The sequence below is a fragment of the Amborella trichopoda genome, chromosome 12 (genome assembly GCF_054954075.1).
Source record: "Amborella trichopoda isolate Santa Cruz 75 chromosome 12, AtrichopodaSantaCruz75HAP2 v2.0, whole genome shotgun sequence".
NCBI lineage: Eukaryota > Viridiplantae > Streptophyta > Magnoliopsida > Amborellales > Amborellaceae > Amborella > Amborella trichopoda.
In genome coordinates, this window is record NC_142347.1 from 43,590,992 (window position 1) to 43,606,219 (window position 15,228).

Sequence of the window (15,228 nt, forward strand, 5' to 3'; positions counted from 1 at the left end):
ATCGCCAAAATACCCTTAACGAATGACTGGAATTGCCCCTATATTTGAGATTAATTACTGTATTGTCCTTGAGGCATTGTTTTATGGGTGAGTGTCGGTGCCAATTAAATTGGACATTTCAGCTTGAATTGCGGTTTTCTTTTTCTTTTTTTTTTAATTTGGTTTTGGAAGGCCTTCTCTCTTCAGCTTTTTATAATCAATCCTTTTTAATTGGAAAATAGTGGAAATAAGCTAATGTCTCATGTGCATACTCCTCCAGAGAAATTAAATGAAAAACCAATTTTAGAAAAAATTAATTGCAACGAAAGATGAAATATTACTATCATTTTTTATATATTTCTAGCTAATGTTTAGGCTTGTTACTTTTTTTGTTAGTGATATTGAGTTTGTTATTTTTTAGTTTTATTACTTGTAGTGGACAATTTTCATATCATTTGTCCATACCTTTTTCTTCTTATTTTTTTTATTTTTTTTGCCTAGTTCAGTGAGGAAGGGGTCCCCTACTTACGATTGAACTCAAAACATCGTATTGTAGTGCTCCACCATCCTTACTGTCTAGTCTTGATCCCATTCCTTATTGAGATATATTTCTATTTGTTTGAATTCAAATTCTTATTAGGACAACAATTTATGTTTTGAAAATGGTTTGATAGGACTGCAGCTCAATTAAAATAGGTAAGCCTTATCTTGTACCTAATTGAAATTTGCAATTCAAGTATTGAATAACCTTTACATTGATCATCTCGGCTTGGAATATTATGGTTGTAAAAAAAAAAAAAAGGATTTCAAGCTCTAAAAATAATATATATTGTAATAAATTATCTAGATTGTCCATTATGCCCTAAAAATAAGTGTTCACATATTTACAATATTTGTACCATTTTTTGAGTTTCAAAATTTATTGTCAGTGTTAAAAACTAATTTTAGAGCCCTCATGGAGATCTCGGTTGCCGAAAATGCTTTCAAGACATGGATTTCAGGTGAGGCTTTATTTTGTTTTCATAAAGCCTAGCTCTTATAAAAACTTCATCCTTTATTTTTTAAGTTGAATGGAGCAATTGATATCATATTTCAAGTAGTTCTTTTTGTATAAATCATAATAGAAGGATAAATATTTTAAGAATTATTATTTTATAAAAATTAACTTAAAAAATGAAAAGTAAGATAAATTACATAAATAATTCAAATCCCACACCCCCATTTATTCTCGCCTGTTAATATATCTCCTATCTAGCTGCAAATGTAATGCTTTTTCATTTCACAAAGATCTACCAGAAATATTATACATAGGCACAAATAATTATTTCCCCATGTCCCTCTATGCCCTCTTTACTTCTCTATCTCAACTCTTCTCTTTAATTTTATTTTTTAATGTTAATTGAATCTCACACCTTTTAATTTCAATGCATCATTGTTTAGTATTTTAAGGACATACCAACATCAATGATACAACTCCATAAATAATTTTGCCTCTAAACTAATAGGAGAATAATCTAAGAGCATTTTAATTCTTTAAATGAAGACATTTCTTGATGGTTTGTGCCAGCATTTCCCAGCTTATTAATTCAAGAAATAAAAATAAAATATGGTGTTGCCATTTATTTTTTCATGGCCAAGCTACACTCCATGCATGCAAACAGAGCACATGTATGTGGATAAATAAAAGTGGGTCTATATTCATGTGTAGGGTCCTTGCATCATGCAAGTTGCCCGTACAACAATCTACTTTTTGTGAAAATCATTTAGTGCTGGGAAGGAATTTATTGAATTAATTAGAGGGAAAATTAACTAACAACTATGCCAAAAGATTTCATGCTCGTTTAGGAGTATACTGTCTATTTACTCTTTCAAGTAAAACCCAACTTAGTATTTATTGGACCTCAAATTTTTGGGATGCACTAGCTTGATAAAAAAAATACAAAAATTATGAATCACACTATATATGGGCTTGGAATAAAGATGTCTCCGCATTGATTAGAGACAGTTGATTTTTTATGCAAGTATTCGAAAAGTCAAAATCCATTTTTTCTTTTGAAAATAATCTAGTGATTTTAGGTGGTTTCTATAGTTGCATATCACAAAAATCTTCCCAAGTAAGTCTTATATACGTCGCAGTAAGTGTACAATATATTCCCATTAGAGCACAGTATACACTCTCAATAATATCGGGCATTGAGAAATTATGTTTTCATTTCTAAATTTTTATTATTTTTTTGGGTAAGTACTAATTTTTTATTAGATGACAACTATTCTGTTGTTCATACTGTAGAGCATGTTGTTCCATTTTTTTAATGGGAATAATTGCAACTTTATAAGATGTTTTTATGTTATTATTTGAAAATTATTATTCTGTCCTCGAGATGCCATTTGCTTCTAAAATAGGGTCTAGATTATTGCTTTTTACATCCGTACCACAAGGACAATTACTGGAATTAAGTTCCCAATCTAGGAACCCCAGATCCAAAAATAGAAGGTTTGTTTGAATGAGAGAGAGAGAGAGATAGAGAGGCGTGTTCCTCAATAAACATTATTCATGCTACATTTTATGGGACAGATGCTGACCAATCTTTTAACACCGGAGAGCCTGTTTGGGCGTTCTGGTAAAGGGATTTGTTCAAATGTAGGAATCAGAATTTTAAAAATCGGTTGTTTTGATTGGGAATCATTGATCTAGATCAGAAAATGGTCCAGAGACCAAGTTCCTCATTGGAACCATGAATTGTCTGGTTCCTTTTGATTCACACGGCATAATTAACCCAATTTGTTGATCCGGATAAACAATTCACTGATCTAGCCCGATTTTTCATATTACCAGTTCCCAATCAACCCAAGGGTACCAATATTATCACATTTGCTTTAGAAGATTATGTGTTTTGGCTGAAAACATTGCTTTGGCTATTTGGTAGATTTGCTGATATCCATTAGTTCATCTTTAAATGTACAATCAAAATATATAAACCAAATTGTATATAGAATTATTTTTTAAACTTATAGTATAAATTATAAAAAAAAGTTTGCATATAAACCTTTATATATATATATATATATATATATATATATATATCGGATGAGTTAGGGGGGAGCCTGTATATGAACTTAAGCTACTTGCCATCCAACTTATGTCAGAAACTAACTTGGATGTAGGTAGCTCTTGGGGTGTATGTGGGCATGCCTACATAGCAACCACATCCTAAATTATATGTATTATATAATTTCGAATGCAACATGAAGATGTTTCTTTATTTTGTATTATCAAAGGGGTACTTTTGTTACATAATGAATTTGTTGGAGGTGGTTTTGAAATTTTTAGAGTTAATTACGTATACGCTCTATATAAGTAGGAAAAATATGGTATGCTCCTATTATATGCGAATATTACAATCAAAGTTGATCAACTTGACTTTTTTTTCTTTTTAACAAAATTACCCCTCGGTCCAAGAAAAAACAAAATCATTGGTAGGGGGGGGGGGGGGCTAAAGGTTTGGGGCACTTCCCAGGTTGTCCGAGGTCCCCATCCTTAGACTGAAATTTCAAAAGAAATAGCAAACTGAGGATGGGGACCTCGAACAGCCCTGACAGTTCATTTTTTTTAATCCTAAGAGCGACACGAGGTCTCCATCCTCCAACCGAATTTTTAAAAGAAATAGCGGCTTGAGGATACGGACCTCAGACTTCCCTGGTAGTTAATTTTAAAAAAAAATCTAGAGAGCGGTCTGAGGTGCCCCATCTTCCGGCCAAAATGCTAAAAGAAACAGTTGTCCGAGGATGGGGACCTTGGACCGCCCTAGCAGTACATTTTTTTAAAGAAAGAAAAACGGTTTAAGGATTTAAACCTTGGACCGCTTGGGAAGTGCCTCAAACCTTCAGACGCAGCCTTACCAATGGAAAATAAAAAATAAAAAAATTAAAATGTGCTTACCGACCTTGGTTGTAATTCCGGAGTATAAGAGGAACAAATTGTATTTTCGTAACTAATTTAAGGTCCTTATGTAATTAACTCAAACTCTTACCAAAAGTATTCAATTCAATGTGGGGAGTGGTTCACTTATATTCACGAAAATTTTACACTCATGTCCCATTGAATTACAGTTATTATAAAAAATCCCTTCCAATATTTGTCTTTACATTATTTTTATTTTTTTTATTTTTTTTAAATATCCGGACTTTGGATTTTTACAATAAGCACCATGGCTTTAGATTAAAATCTAGAATTTTGTGACTTTGGACTTTTAAGGTCGGAATCTCGTAACTTTCAACCTTTAATGCTTAAAGTGAATAGAATTTGGACTTTCAAGTTATGAAGTGAATAAATTTTAAACCTTGAATGTTCAAATTGCTCTTTGGTCCTAGAGAGCATTAAGGATATTCAAGGTCTAAACAAAGGGTATTTATTGAAAAATAAAATAAGTAAAAAATAGGTATAAATTTAAAATACAAAATATAATTGGAATTATGTAACATCGCAGCCTTAGGACACATGAATGTAAGTTTCTCTAGTTTCAACCTTCCCCCGGCAAGTAAGCGGCTTAAAGGCATTTGAGTCAAAGCAAAGTTGAACTATACGTGCCATTAATGTTTGTCTATTTTTATGGAAATAACAATCTATTCACCAAATATTAAGAGCGTAAAAGGGTTGGGTCGGGTTAGGTAAGGTTTAAGTCGGCGCATACCTGATCGGGCCCTAGTTTGACCTTGTCTCGACATAGATCCTAGTCAGTTCTAAGTCATTTGATTTGGCCCAACCCGCCAGGTTGGTCCAGGTCTCAATAAATATGCATATAAATTTTATAATAGATTTTATAACATAGAACTCTTGTTGTCAGTGTATTATGTTCATAAATACTAGGTCGTCTCGACCCATACCCAATCCAACCCCAATATGGTATTGAATGAACCCAGGCCAGTCCAGGTCAAATAGATGCGAATCCAATCTATCAGGTCCAATGTTTGGGTCCAAACTTGGAGCCAACCCCTACCACGAATTCCTATTTTGTTACATTGGTTTAAATAGCCTCATGTTTGGTCGACGTGAAATGAATATTTTGTTATAATGGGAAAGGGGATTGGGGTCGTGGTGGTAGCACCCCTACACTGTAGTTACTATGTTGCGATTTTTATTTCCACTAACACCTATTGGGTGTGTGTGGCCATTAAATGTCTTATGAATGTTTGTACATAAATTTATTGATATAATGGAACATGAACTCAATGGTAGTGTGGTCCTGTGTGGGACATACTAAGCAAACGATGTTTGCTGAAATCGGACTAAGCTTTACAAGCTAGGTCAATCTGGTTGGGTAAAACCCATTTTATCTGGACATAGAGAATAAGTCGATTAGAGTTAGGTTGGGTCATCCCTTGATGATGTTGGAGTATGCTTGGAAGAGTGAGCCGAGGGACTGTGAGACTTTTGTGTGCGATGGATGCTTTTAGAGACGGCGCCAAAACCTCATCCGCATACCATCACACGACATACACAATGATAGCCGTTTTTTGGAAAGTGAACCACCTCTTAAAGTAAAGCTTGTGCATGTGTGAGAGATAACCCCTATGCATCATAGAGTAATGGATTGCATCAGGTCTATGTGACATTGATTTTGTCTTTAGGGGAGAACCTAAAATCCATAAACTGTGACTACGACCCACTACTCATTAGCTAGACTTTGGTGACCCACTAATCCGCTCTTGTATGGACTATGGATCATGGGCAACATTGAGTTGATTTGAGAAAGTATGTGTTGACTATAGTCCACAATAGAAGGTGGAATGCCTCAGTGTATATTTATTACTATATCATATGGATCATTTTCCCATCTAATTATTTAATTATGTTTGTTTTGATATTATATGATTTTTTAGAATTGTCATTTGGATTTTTCTAAATATTTGGATATTTTATTTATCAAATTTGGATTTGTAAAACAACGATATTGATTTTACATTGATTTAATTATTCAAATATAATTTTATAAATTTTAAAAAATTATAATATTATTTTTAATAAATTTATATTGCATGGGAGGCCCAATAAGATAAATGGGCCCAACTTGCCAATTGGGTGGGGCCATAGAGTGCCACCTCGGGTGGCACACCCTACCTTGATGAGCTTTATAATTTTATAAGCTCAAACGCATGACTTGATGGAAATATATATTGTGTTTTAGAAAGCTAGTACAGAAACTTTGAATCAATTTTTTTGGTATATGTGAGAAGGCTTATGTATAAAATAAGAAAGCACAATATTGTCATATCTTATTTTTTATTTAAAGTAATTGATGAAAAAATGGTATAAGAAATGGAAAATAATTATTATAATACCTTCTATATGATCTTGATGGTCTATTTATGTAATTGAAGGCTTATATCTCTAACCCCACAAGTCACCATCTTGATGCCCTATCTATGGAATGGATGCTCTAACCCCACAAGTCATCAAAGATCGAAGTTGTATCTATGGAATGAAGGTTTTATATCTCTAACCCCACAAGTAACCAAAGATCAATGTTGCATATTCAATTTCACAAGAAGTGACAACCCATGGAAAATCCTAAGAACCCTAAAACCCCTTAAGCACTATAAAAAATAAATGTACCCTACCCAATATTCTCTACATCATATATCTTCTCTCTCTTATGAAAAACTCTCTCTCATAAGCTCACATAGGGGGATGCCTCTCTTTAGAAAACCTCTATCTCTCTCTTGGAAACTTTCACTCTCTCCCTTTACTAAACAAAGGGGCACACACCACTCTTAGTCTCTGGGATCTCTCTCTCCCATCTTGTGATATGAAGCTAAAAGTTTAGGGTGTGCTAAATGAGATATGATCTCTTTCAACTAGGTTATCAATGGGTTCTATCTAAGCTTGAGTTTTGATTGAAAAATGAGTTCCCATCTTGTGATATGAAGCTAAGAGTTTAGGGTGCAATAGATGAGATGTTATCTCTCCGAATTAGGTCATCAATGGGTTATACCTAAGCTTGATTTTTTATTAAAAAATGAGTTATTGTTCCATTTGTAGGGTTTTGGCCTAAATTGCTTTCCCATGATTGAGATTGAAGGTTGAAAATCCCGTGTCATCGGAAGGTGATGACTTTGTGTGGGGTGTAAGAAGCCTTGTTGAGATAATCTTCGATATTTTCTTTATTGCTTATTGTCATATTTACTTATTGTGTCTTTTATTATTCCTAAGAATAGTTGTGTCTTTTTTTAATTTTTAAATAAAGATTTTGAGTGGCATCAAGTTTTAAGATCCTCGATTTATTTCTTTTATTTTATATGAAATTGATTAAAATAAGAAAATAGAAAAATAAGGAAAAAAAAGAAAAGAATATATACTCCGGTTGGATCACACAACTCCTTCTTTCAACACCACCACACTAGCCCCTTAAAAAAAGTAACTCCTAAACGATTTGAAAAAATGAGTCGGGGCCCATCTTCCCCAATTACCCAAAAAAAAAAAAAAAAAGAGAATGAATAAAAATTCCTAGGGGCGTGGTTCAAGCTTGCCATTTGTGCCAATATTGGAAATTTTGTCAGGAGGGACCAAGAGTCACATTATCAAAGAGAGAATGGAGCCAAGAGTCACATTTTCAAAAGAGAATGTCAAAGTTGACTAGAATTTATATTCGTACGATATATAATTAAAGAAATAGAAAAAAAAAGAAAAAAAAATTGTGACTTATTAATACAACTATTCATAAAATCGAAAATCCATTACAATTTACAAATTTAATCCTATTAAAAGTCAAAATATTTGTAAACACTATATATGACTCTTTATTGGATAGGGGTTCGTAAGAAACTTACATACCCTAGTCCAATGAAAAGAACCAATCAATATTCAAGGTTGGGCTCATTTATTCTCGAATAATTAGTCATAGTGAGACCTTGTAACCCACCCTAGTCCAATGAAAAGAACCAGTCAATATTCAAGGTTGGGCTTATTATTCACGAATAATTAGTCATGGTGAGATCTTATAACCCTGCAATATAAAATGACAAAGAATTTCAAAGCACAAGGCTTAACATCAGTTAAAACCCAGTCTGTTGTACATTAATAATTATTTATTTGAGCCGTAAACCCAATTCTTAGAGGACTAACATAAAAAAAAACTCATATATGACCATAATATTTCTAGTAAGTGGTCATGTTAATCCACTACTAGAAAAACATAACATCAATAAGTCAATCAAATTGTTTATTATGTCAAGGGATCTAATGATCTATATTACCCATTAATTGTTTTGTATGGGTCATGCTAGACAGTTGGGGTTCTTGATTTCGTTTTAAAAAGTTAAAAAACGTTGGTTGTTATGTTATTTAAAAAGAAAAAAAAAAAAAAAGAGAAAAAGCTATCACCCTAAAATATGGGGAGCTTCAAATTTTTATTTATATTTATAATGTTAACGAGTTTTCATTGAGTGAATGAAATGTACAAGGTGGAGAAAGGAAGAAAAAGCAAAAAGGAAAAGAAAAGAAAAAGAACAAGAGAATAAGAGGGAGAGAGGGGAAGGACCGCGAAAAGGAAACGAGAAACAGAGATGTTGAAGGACTTGATATCATTGAAGCCGTAGCTAATTTGGCCAAGAAATCTGCATCAGAATTCCCTTCCCTATTGATGTGGTTGAAAATAACTTTTCGGCCTCGGAGCTTATAGATAATTTAATCCTTGATATGGGTCCATTGCCAAGGAACTGATCCTAAGGTGATGTGGGTGAAAAAAACTTCTAGGCCTTGGAGCTTATAGATAACTTAATCCATGATTTGGGTCTATTGCCAAAGAACCGTTCATGGGGATTTACATAATTGGATGACATTGGACGAATCTCCTTCAATCACCACTAGAGCATGTACCGGATTCAATCTGCCAACCCCTAAGTGAAGAGCTCATAGCACTGCCTCATTGACCGAAAAGGTGTGGAGACATCCTTGACATGTCCATAACACTGATCCATCACTATCTTGTAGGAGCCCTCCATAACCTGCTAGCCATCCATTTCTTGACCACTGCCATCAAAATTCAACTGAACCCATCATTCATAAGAAGGAACCAAACAGCCTGACCTTAAAAGCTTATTCTTCTGAAAAGTTAGGAGCTCCCTTAGGTTGTTCCGAATAAAAACGCCTTTGGCACAGTCATGAAAGCCGGTGGAGCTTTGTGCCAAAAGGTTATCGATGCAAGTATGGCCATGCATAATTGTTCAGTTTCTCTTACCTTACCCTCAAAGGTCCTATAGTTCCTTTCCTTTTATATATTCCAAAGGACTGCTGCAATTATCATTCTCCACAATTTTTGGGAGAGGGGACTACCCTTAATTAAAAAGATTTATAATGTCTCCTAGCATTACCCAGTACCCATGACTCTTCTCTAAAATCCATTGCCAAAGGCTTGCAACTATTAGACACGGCAAAAATAGGTGGGAATTAGTTTGAACATCTCTTTTGCAAAAGATGCATACACTTGTTATGATGACTCATCTTTTACTCAACTGTTTGACAGTAATAACTCTGTCTTGACTTAATAGCCATAGGAAGGTCTTTACCCTTTGCGGTGTCATCCACTTCCAAGACAAAGGTTTTTGAGGGAGAAACCGACCCTTTATGAGGCATTAATATAGGGATTTAACAGTGAAATTGCCTCCTACCTCCATCTCCCACATCACTCTATCTTGCCTATTGGGGTAGTGAAAAAAACTGTAAAGGTCATATTATAGCAATGGCATTGAGTCAATGAGCCATCAATTTTCAGATTTTGGTTGAATTTCTGCATTTAAATAAGTTGGGTCTAATGTTTCAGAGATCTCATCAGAACCCACTTAAGAAAATTCATTGTTGCCGAATATTGAGCATTTTTTTTATATTAATTTTTGTGATTCCTAGAATAGATTTATGAAGTATTTTATGTCTCTATATTTTACAGAGATTAACAAAGTAAAATTATATTTGTTCTTACGTAACTCTGCAATTTTTATGTTAAGGGGAATTTTACACATTGAAATGCATATTTTGGTTTGTCTTTTCCAATTAAAAATAATTTAGTTGCCAAAAAAACATTTACCAAATAAAAATATTTTTATTTATTTATTTGTTGTTATCTTTCTTAGTCATTGTTCTTTCCACGGGATACGTTTTATGTTTTGTGTATGGAACTTGGCCTCTCTCTCACATAAAAAAACCTACTTAATTACTAGGATTACTAAATTGTGATTATTTATATAGTTAAAATAGATTGTATGTATCATCATCGTTATCTGAGCTTGTTTCCCAACTATTTGGGGTCGACTAAAAATAGATCGTATGTATTGCTAATGATGGGAAATGATTTCATGCAACTGTTGTATAGTAATATGATGCAACAACCTTTAAAAACCATCTTATGGCTATTTGTTTGATCCAAAATTTGAAATATACATTCTTTTCAGTCTAATGAATAATCACAAAAAAATAAAAAATTGGTGAGATGCTTAGATCTAGGCCTATAAGGAGTTTTTCATTTCTATTTTTTTTGGATGGCTTTATTATCATTAGACAAACAATATTATAGAATAAAAAAATGATTTTGAGTTTCTAAAGGCAAAGATCTTGAAATTCACAAAATGAATGGTCTAGATTCATTTTGGAGGGGACTCATTTTGACTATATCTAGGGTCCAAATTGAACTTTTTTTTTGGGGAGATTGATTATTGAGATGAAGAGAGTGTGTGTGCAAAATTTGAGATCATACAAATACCACAAACATGATTTTTTAAAAATGTCGTTGCATTATACTATGATACAACAATTGCTTTAGATCATTGCTGATGATATAATAAATTGTATGTATATTTAATAAAATATTTGGTTGGGTCCTTTTATGACATGTGGGATCATGTCAGTTTGGCACCTTAGGCTTGTTTTCAATTACACATACAAAATTCATATGTTTTGCTTTATGAAGTGTGAGAAAGAAATTGAGTTTGGACAAAAGAAAGGATCTACTACTGTAACAGATTCCTGGCGCATCAAGGAACACCGTTACTTGGTGTCCCTAATTGGTCATTCTCTTTCTTCACCCTAATTAATCATACTTTCTTTGCAAGTCCACTGTACAATGAAGCGGTGGGATTACAAGTGGTTTTTTTTGGGAGTTCAGCAGTAGGAATCAAACTTGAGATGTAGCTTTGGTCCATGTAAGCAGCTAATCACTCATGCCTAGACCCCGTACTTAAGATCGTATGCGGTTGAATTGTGAAGAACTCATATATTACCTATAACATATATGATGTGGAATGTGCCCATAAGTTGCGCCGGGCCATTCATTATGTGAGTTGGGATTACATTGATCACATTTATGCTAGTTGGTGTCGATTCCATCAGCTATGCCCATTATATGAATTGGGGTCTCCAATCCTAATTCGTGTAACCATGAAAAACTATTATTTGAATTTCAAGTTCGGAAAATAGTGCATCTTGTAATACATTATTTAGATCAATTTTCAAGATTTTAAAGTGTTCATTAATCTAATTGATCTACACTATTTTTTAAGCTTTAAATTTTATAAAGGAAAGTATAGAATGAGACCATTTTCTTTTGATACAAGGTAGTTACATTAATCTTGACCATTGGATGTAAAATTGGGTGGATGTAATTATTCTATTGAACAATCTCAAACATCAAAATAAATTTTCTCGAACTTTATGACACATCCAAGCTATCAAATTTCACACTAAATGGTTGTAAGGAATTGTGACTACCTTGCATCAAAGATAAATGGTCTCATTGTATACAATCCGATTTTATAATTAGAGATGAAAATAAATTTCCAAGCTATCATAGAAATTTTTGGTATTCAAACATCTTTGAACACTATTTGAATATGTGCCTTAGTTTGATTCTTTAGGGCCCCGGCCTTATACAAACCGCAACCTTATTTGAATTAAGATCACATCTATTAGATAAATTCTACCAAATTGTACGAATTGAAGTGAATAAATTGTATTACCAAGTCGTATGATTGAAATAAAATGAGAAACTTGTATTAGCAAGGTGTATGATTTTGAATTTATAAGAAAAATGCATACTATTGTCTTTATATTAAGTGAGCATTTGAGAAAGTATTTCATTAGAGAACCAATTCACCAATAAATAATACAATTAATTGAAACATGATATATGATACCAATTTCAAACTATATATGGGTGATACAAACCATCAATGTTGTTAATATACTACAAATGGACTATGATTTAAATCACAAGTTTTTATTTTTTTTAAACCCAAATGCCCAATATGAGGGTTATGTTGTATTTTGACAACGTAATTACATGACACAAATTTTCAGACTTTTAAGGGCACACTTGTTTCTCATGAGAAATATTTTTACGTGAAAGAATTATCTCATGTGGTTAGGTGTGAAACACCAATTAATCCCATGGCATTTTTCACATTAATTGGCAGTTAATTGATGTGAAAATATTCCCACATTTAGCCATATGAGAGAATTTTTTCACATAAAAATATTTATCGAGAAACATTTTCATGCAAAACAAACTTGCCCTAAATGCAAAATATCATGATCTATGAAGCTTTCACTTGTAGGGAAGTGGAAAAAGGGGTTAGATTTTTGCCCCATTTTTTTTTTTGTTGGAGTCAAAGAGCCTTATGAGACTTTATTTAGATTGTGGGACCCTCAAAGCCAACCATTCATGTTACAGTAGGCCCTCTAGCAAGTTAGGGGGCCTTAGAAATTGGAGGTTTTAGAAGGCAGTGATTCGATCTGAGTGTAAGTTGAACCCTGATTTACTTTTTTATAATAAGTGGATGGGGTATTTATTAAGGAAAAGCTTTACATGTGACCTCACCCACATATATATATATATAAACTTTGCTCTTAATCATCATATTTGACTGTATATATGAGATGGCTTCAATCACAATGACACAAGTTGGCACTTGAGCTTTAAATCTTGATTCGATAGCTCATAATGTTATATTTTTAATTTTTATTCTATAAATCATTTTGCTGTGAAATTTGGGCTATGCATGCATCGGGGTGCACTTGATAGAAATAATAAAAAATACAAGAATACCCCCAAAACTTCTAGGGATATTTTTGTTGGCTATTTTTATGATAAATATTTTATTTTATTTTATTTTTGCTAGGTGTGTCTCATATGAAGATGAGACACCCCAAATTTCACTCGACAATGTTTTATTAAAAGAAATAAAAAATCAAACAGTATTTGGTGTAACATAAGCAATCCGAGTCGTCCATTCAACTAAGAAGTGGGTTCACATGTATTTATATGTGGGTGGGGTCACATATAAAGCAGTCCCATTTTTTTTTTTTTTTTTGACAAAATTATAGTGAGATTTGTATGAGGAGCCCCCCTTATACCATAAAAGTAGGGTGTACCTCCAAAATTTGCTTGGAGATGCAGTTTTGGTGTCGGAAATCTTATGATAGCTTGATAATTTATTTTTATCATTAGTTATGGAATTTAAAATTTTTAAAATAACAACATATAAGCATATCTATATATACTTGAAAATCTTGAAATAAACCGTACAAATAACTTGTTACAATATGCATGATTTTGAAGACCTGAAATTTCTTTTTTTCTACATAGATTTTTTTTTTAAAAAAAAAAATGCATCAATTGAAAGGTTCTCCAAGATAAAAAAACTCTCTTTTGGAAGATTTTTAATGTGCACCATATATAAACTTTTTCATCCACCAATTTAAAACACAGCTTACTTTTTAAAAGTGGGCCATCGATCACAAAAATAAGAACATTTTGTAAATATTTTACAAAATGTTTACAAAAGGTTTTAGTGGTCTCAATGTCTATGCGAAAAAGCTTTGATCTGAGTTTTGGCCGTGTAGCAGGTGCCAACGCGGGGTGTCATTTCATAAATTGCTTTCATTCCTTTGTCGCGGCGTTAATCAATAGGTGCAGGGCACTTCACAGGTAAAGCAAAGAAAGGGACGTTTATAGCATGTTCCCGCGAGAGTACATTGTATAATACCGTTTTGGGTGGAACTTACAATCCTCCACTTGACTTCTACATATGATTATTTGAAAATAAAGTATATAATGAAATAAAAAATGATCTATTTTTGATATAAAAAAATCATAATTATTATCAACCATTTTATGTGAAATCAGGTAGAAGTGGGTATCTCTTGAGTTGGTATAAAGCTCGAAATAAAATCGATTGAAGTATTTATTTAAGTGTAATTATGAGTTCTACATCAAAAGTGAATGGTCTTACAATATACAATCATATTTAAAAAGCTTTACATTTTAAGTTTTTATTGTTCAAATTGTCTAAGAAAACCATTTGATGATGATGATGAACGCTTAAATTGTCTTAAAGTAGATAGTCTCCATTCACAGTCTCGCAAATTTTTTTTGGTAGAGTTTGAAAAACTCACCTCCTAAAATTTGAGAATGTTCAACTTTTGTATTGAGCAAGACTGGGAACGATTCTGTACTCTTAAAAAACAATCATGGTGGGGGAGTAGCAAATGAAGGACAAACTCCCGCGGGAGCATGAAGCTCATCGAGAAATTCCAAATGAAAAAGGTTAAGAATAACGTAAACTGCAAAGTGAGCAAAATCAGAGAGCTTGCGAATAGAAGCAAAGAGAAGGGATCCATTCTCGTAATCCGTCCGAGTTTTGAAGGTACGGAGAGCGAGTCAAGGGAAAATCCATCTCTGCAAGTTTCAGAGGCGAGAAGAAAATCAAAGGAAACCAATCTATGATTGTTTTGGATATAAGAAAATTCAAGGGAAAAGGGGTTCCGTTCCGTTATTTCTGGTTAGGAGAGGAGCACCGGCTACTGTAATGGCGGAGAATGGTGGCGTGCATCTCCTTTCCATACCTAATGCTAACGGCGCTGATGGAGATGACGAGAGAGATGAAGAAGAAGAAGAGGAGGAGGAAGAGGAGGAGGAGGAAGAAGATGAGCCGAGGCTTAAATACCAGAGGTTGGGGGGGAGTATCCCATCTCTGTTATCGAGTGATGCGGCATCCTCCATTGCCATCTCTGAGCGTATGATCGCCCTCGGCACACACGATGGGACGGTGCATATACTTGACTATCAGGGCAACCAGGTTTTCTTCAATTCCTCTCCTCTCCTCTCCCATTGATTTCTTTGTATTTTCAATCCTTTATATCTGTCAATTGAAAGAAATAAGTGATTCCAGAGCAACTGGGGTCGTCTTTCTATCTCTGCCTTT

At 33.5% G+C, this 15,228-nt stretch overlaps 1 protein-coding gene across 2 annotated transcripts in view; it reads left to right on the top strand.

The window, feature by feature from the left end:
• Positions 1-14,327: 14,327 nt before the first annotated feature.
• The window catches only part of VPS41 (vacuolar protein sorting 41), a 38,708-nt gene continuing 37,807 nt past the window's right edge, over positions 14,328-15,228 (top strand). For both annotated transcript variants that reach the window (XM_006845365.4, XM_020667987.2), the window contains exon 1: positions 14,328-15,102. In XM_006845365.4, the coding sequence (XP_006845428.1) occupies positions 14,833-15,102 (270 nt within the window). In that variant the 5' untranslated portion in view covers positions 14,328-14,832. The remainder of the gene's footprint in view (positions 15,103-15,228) is intronic.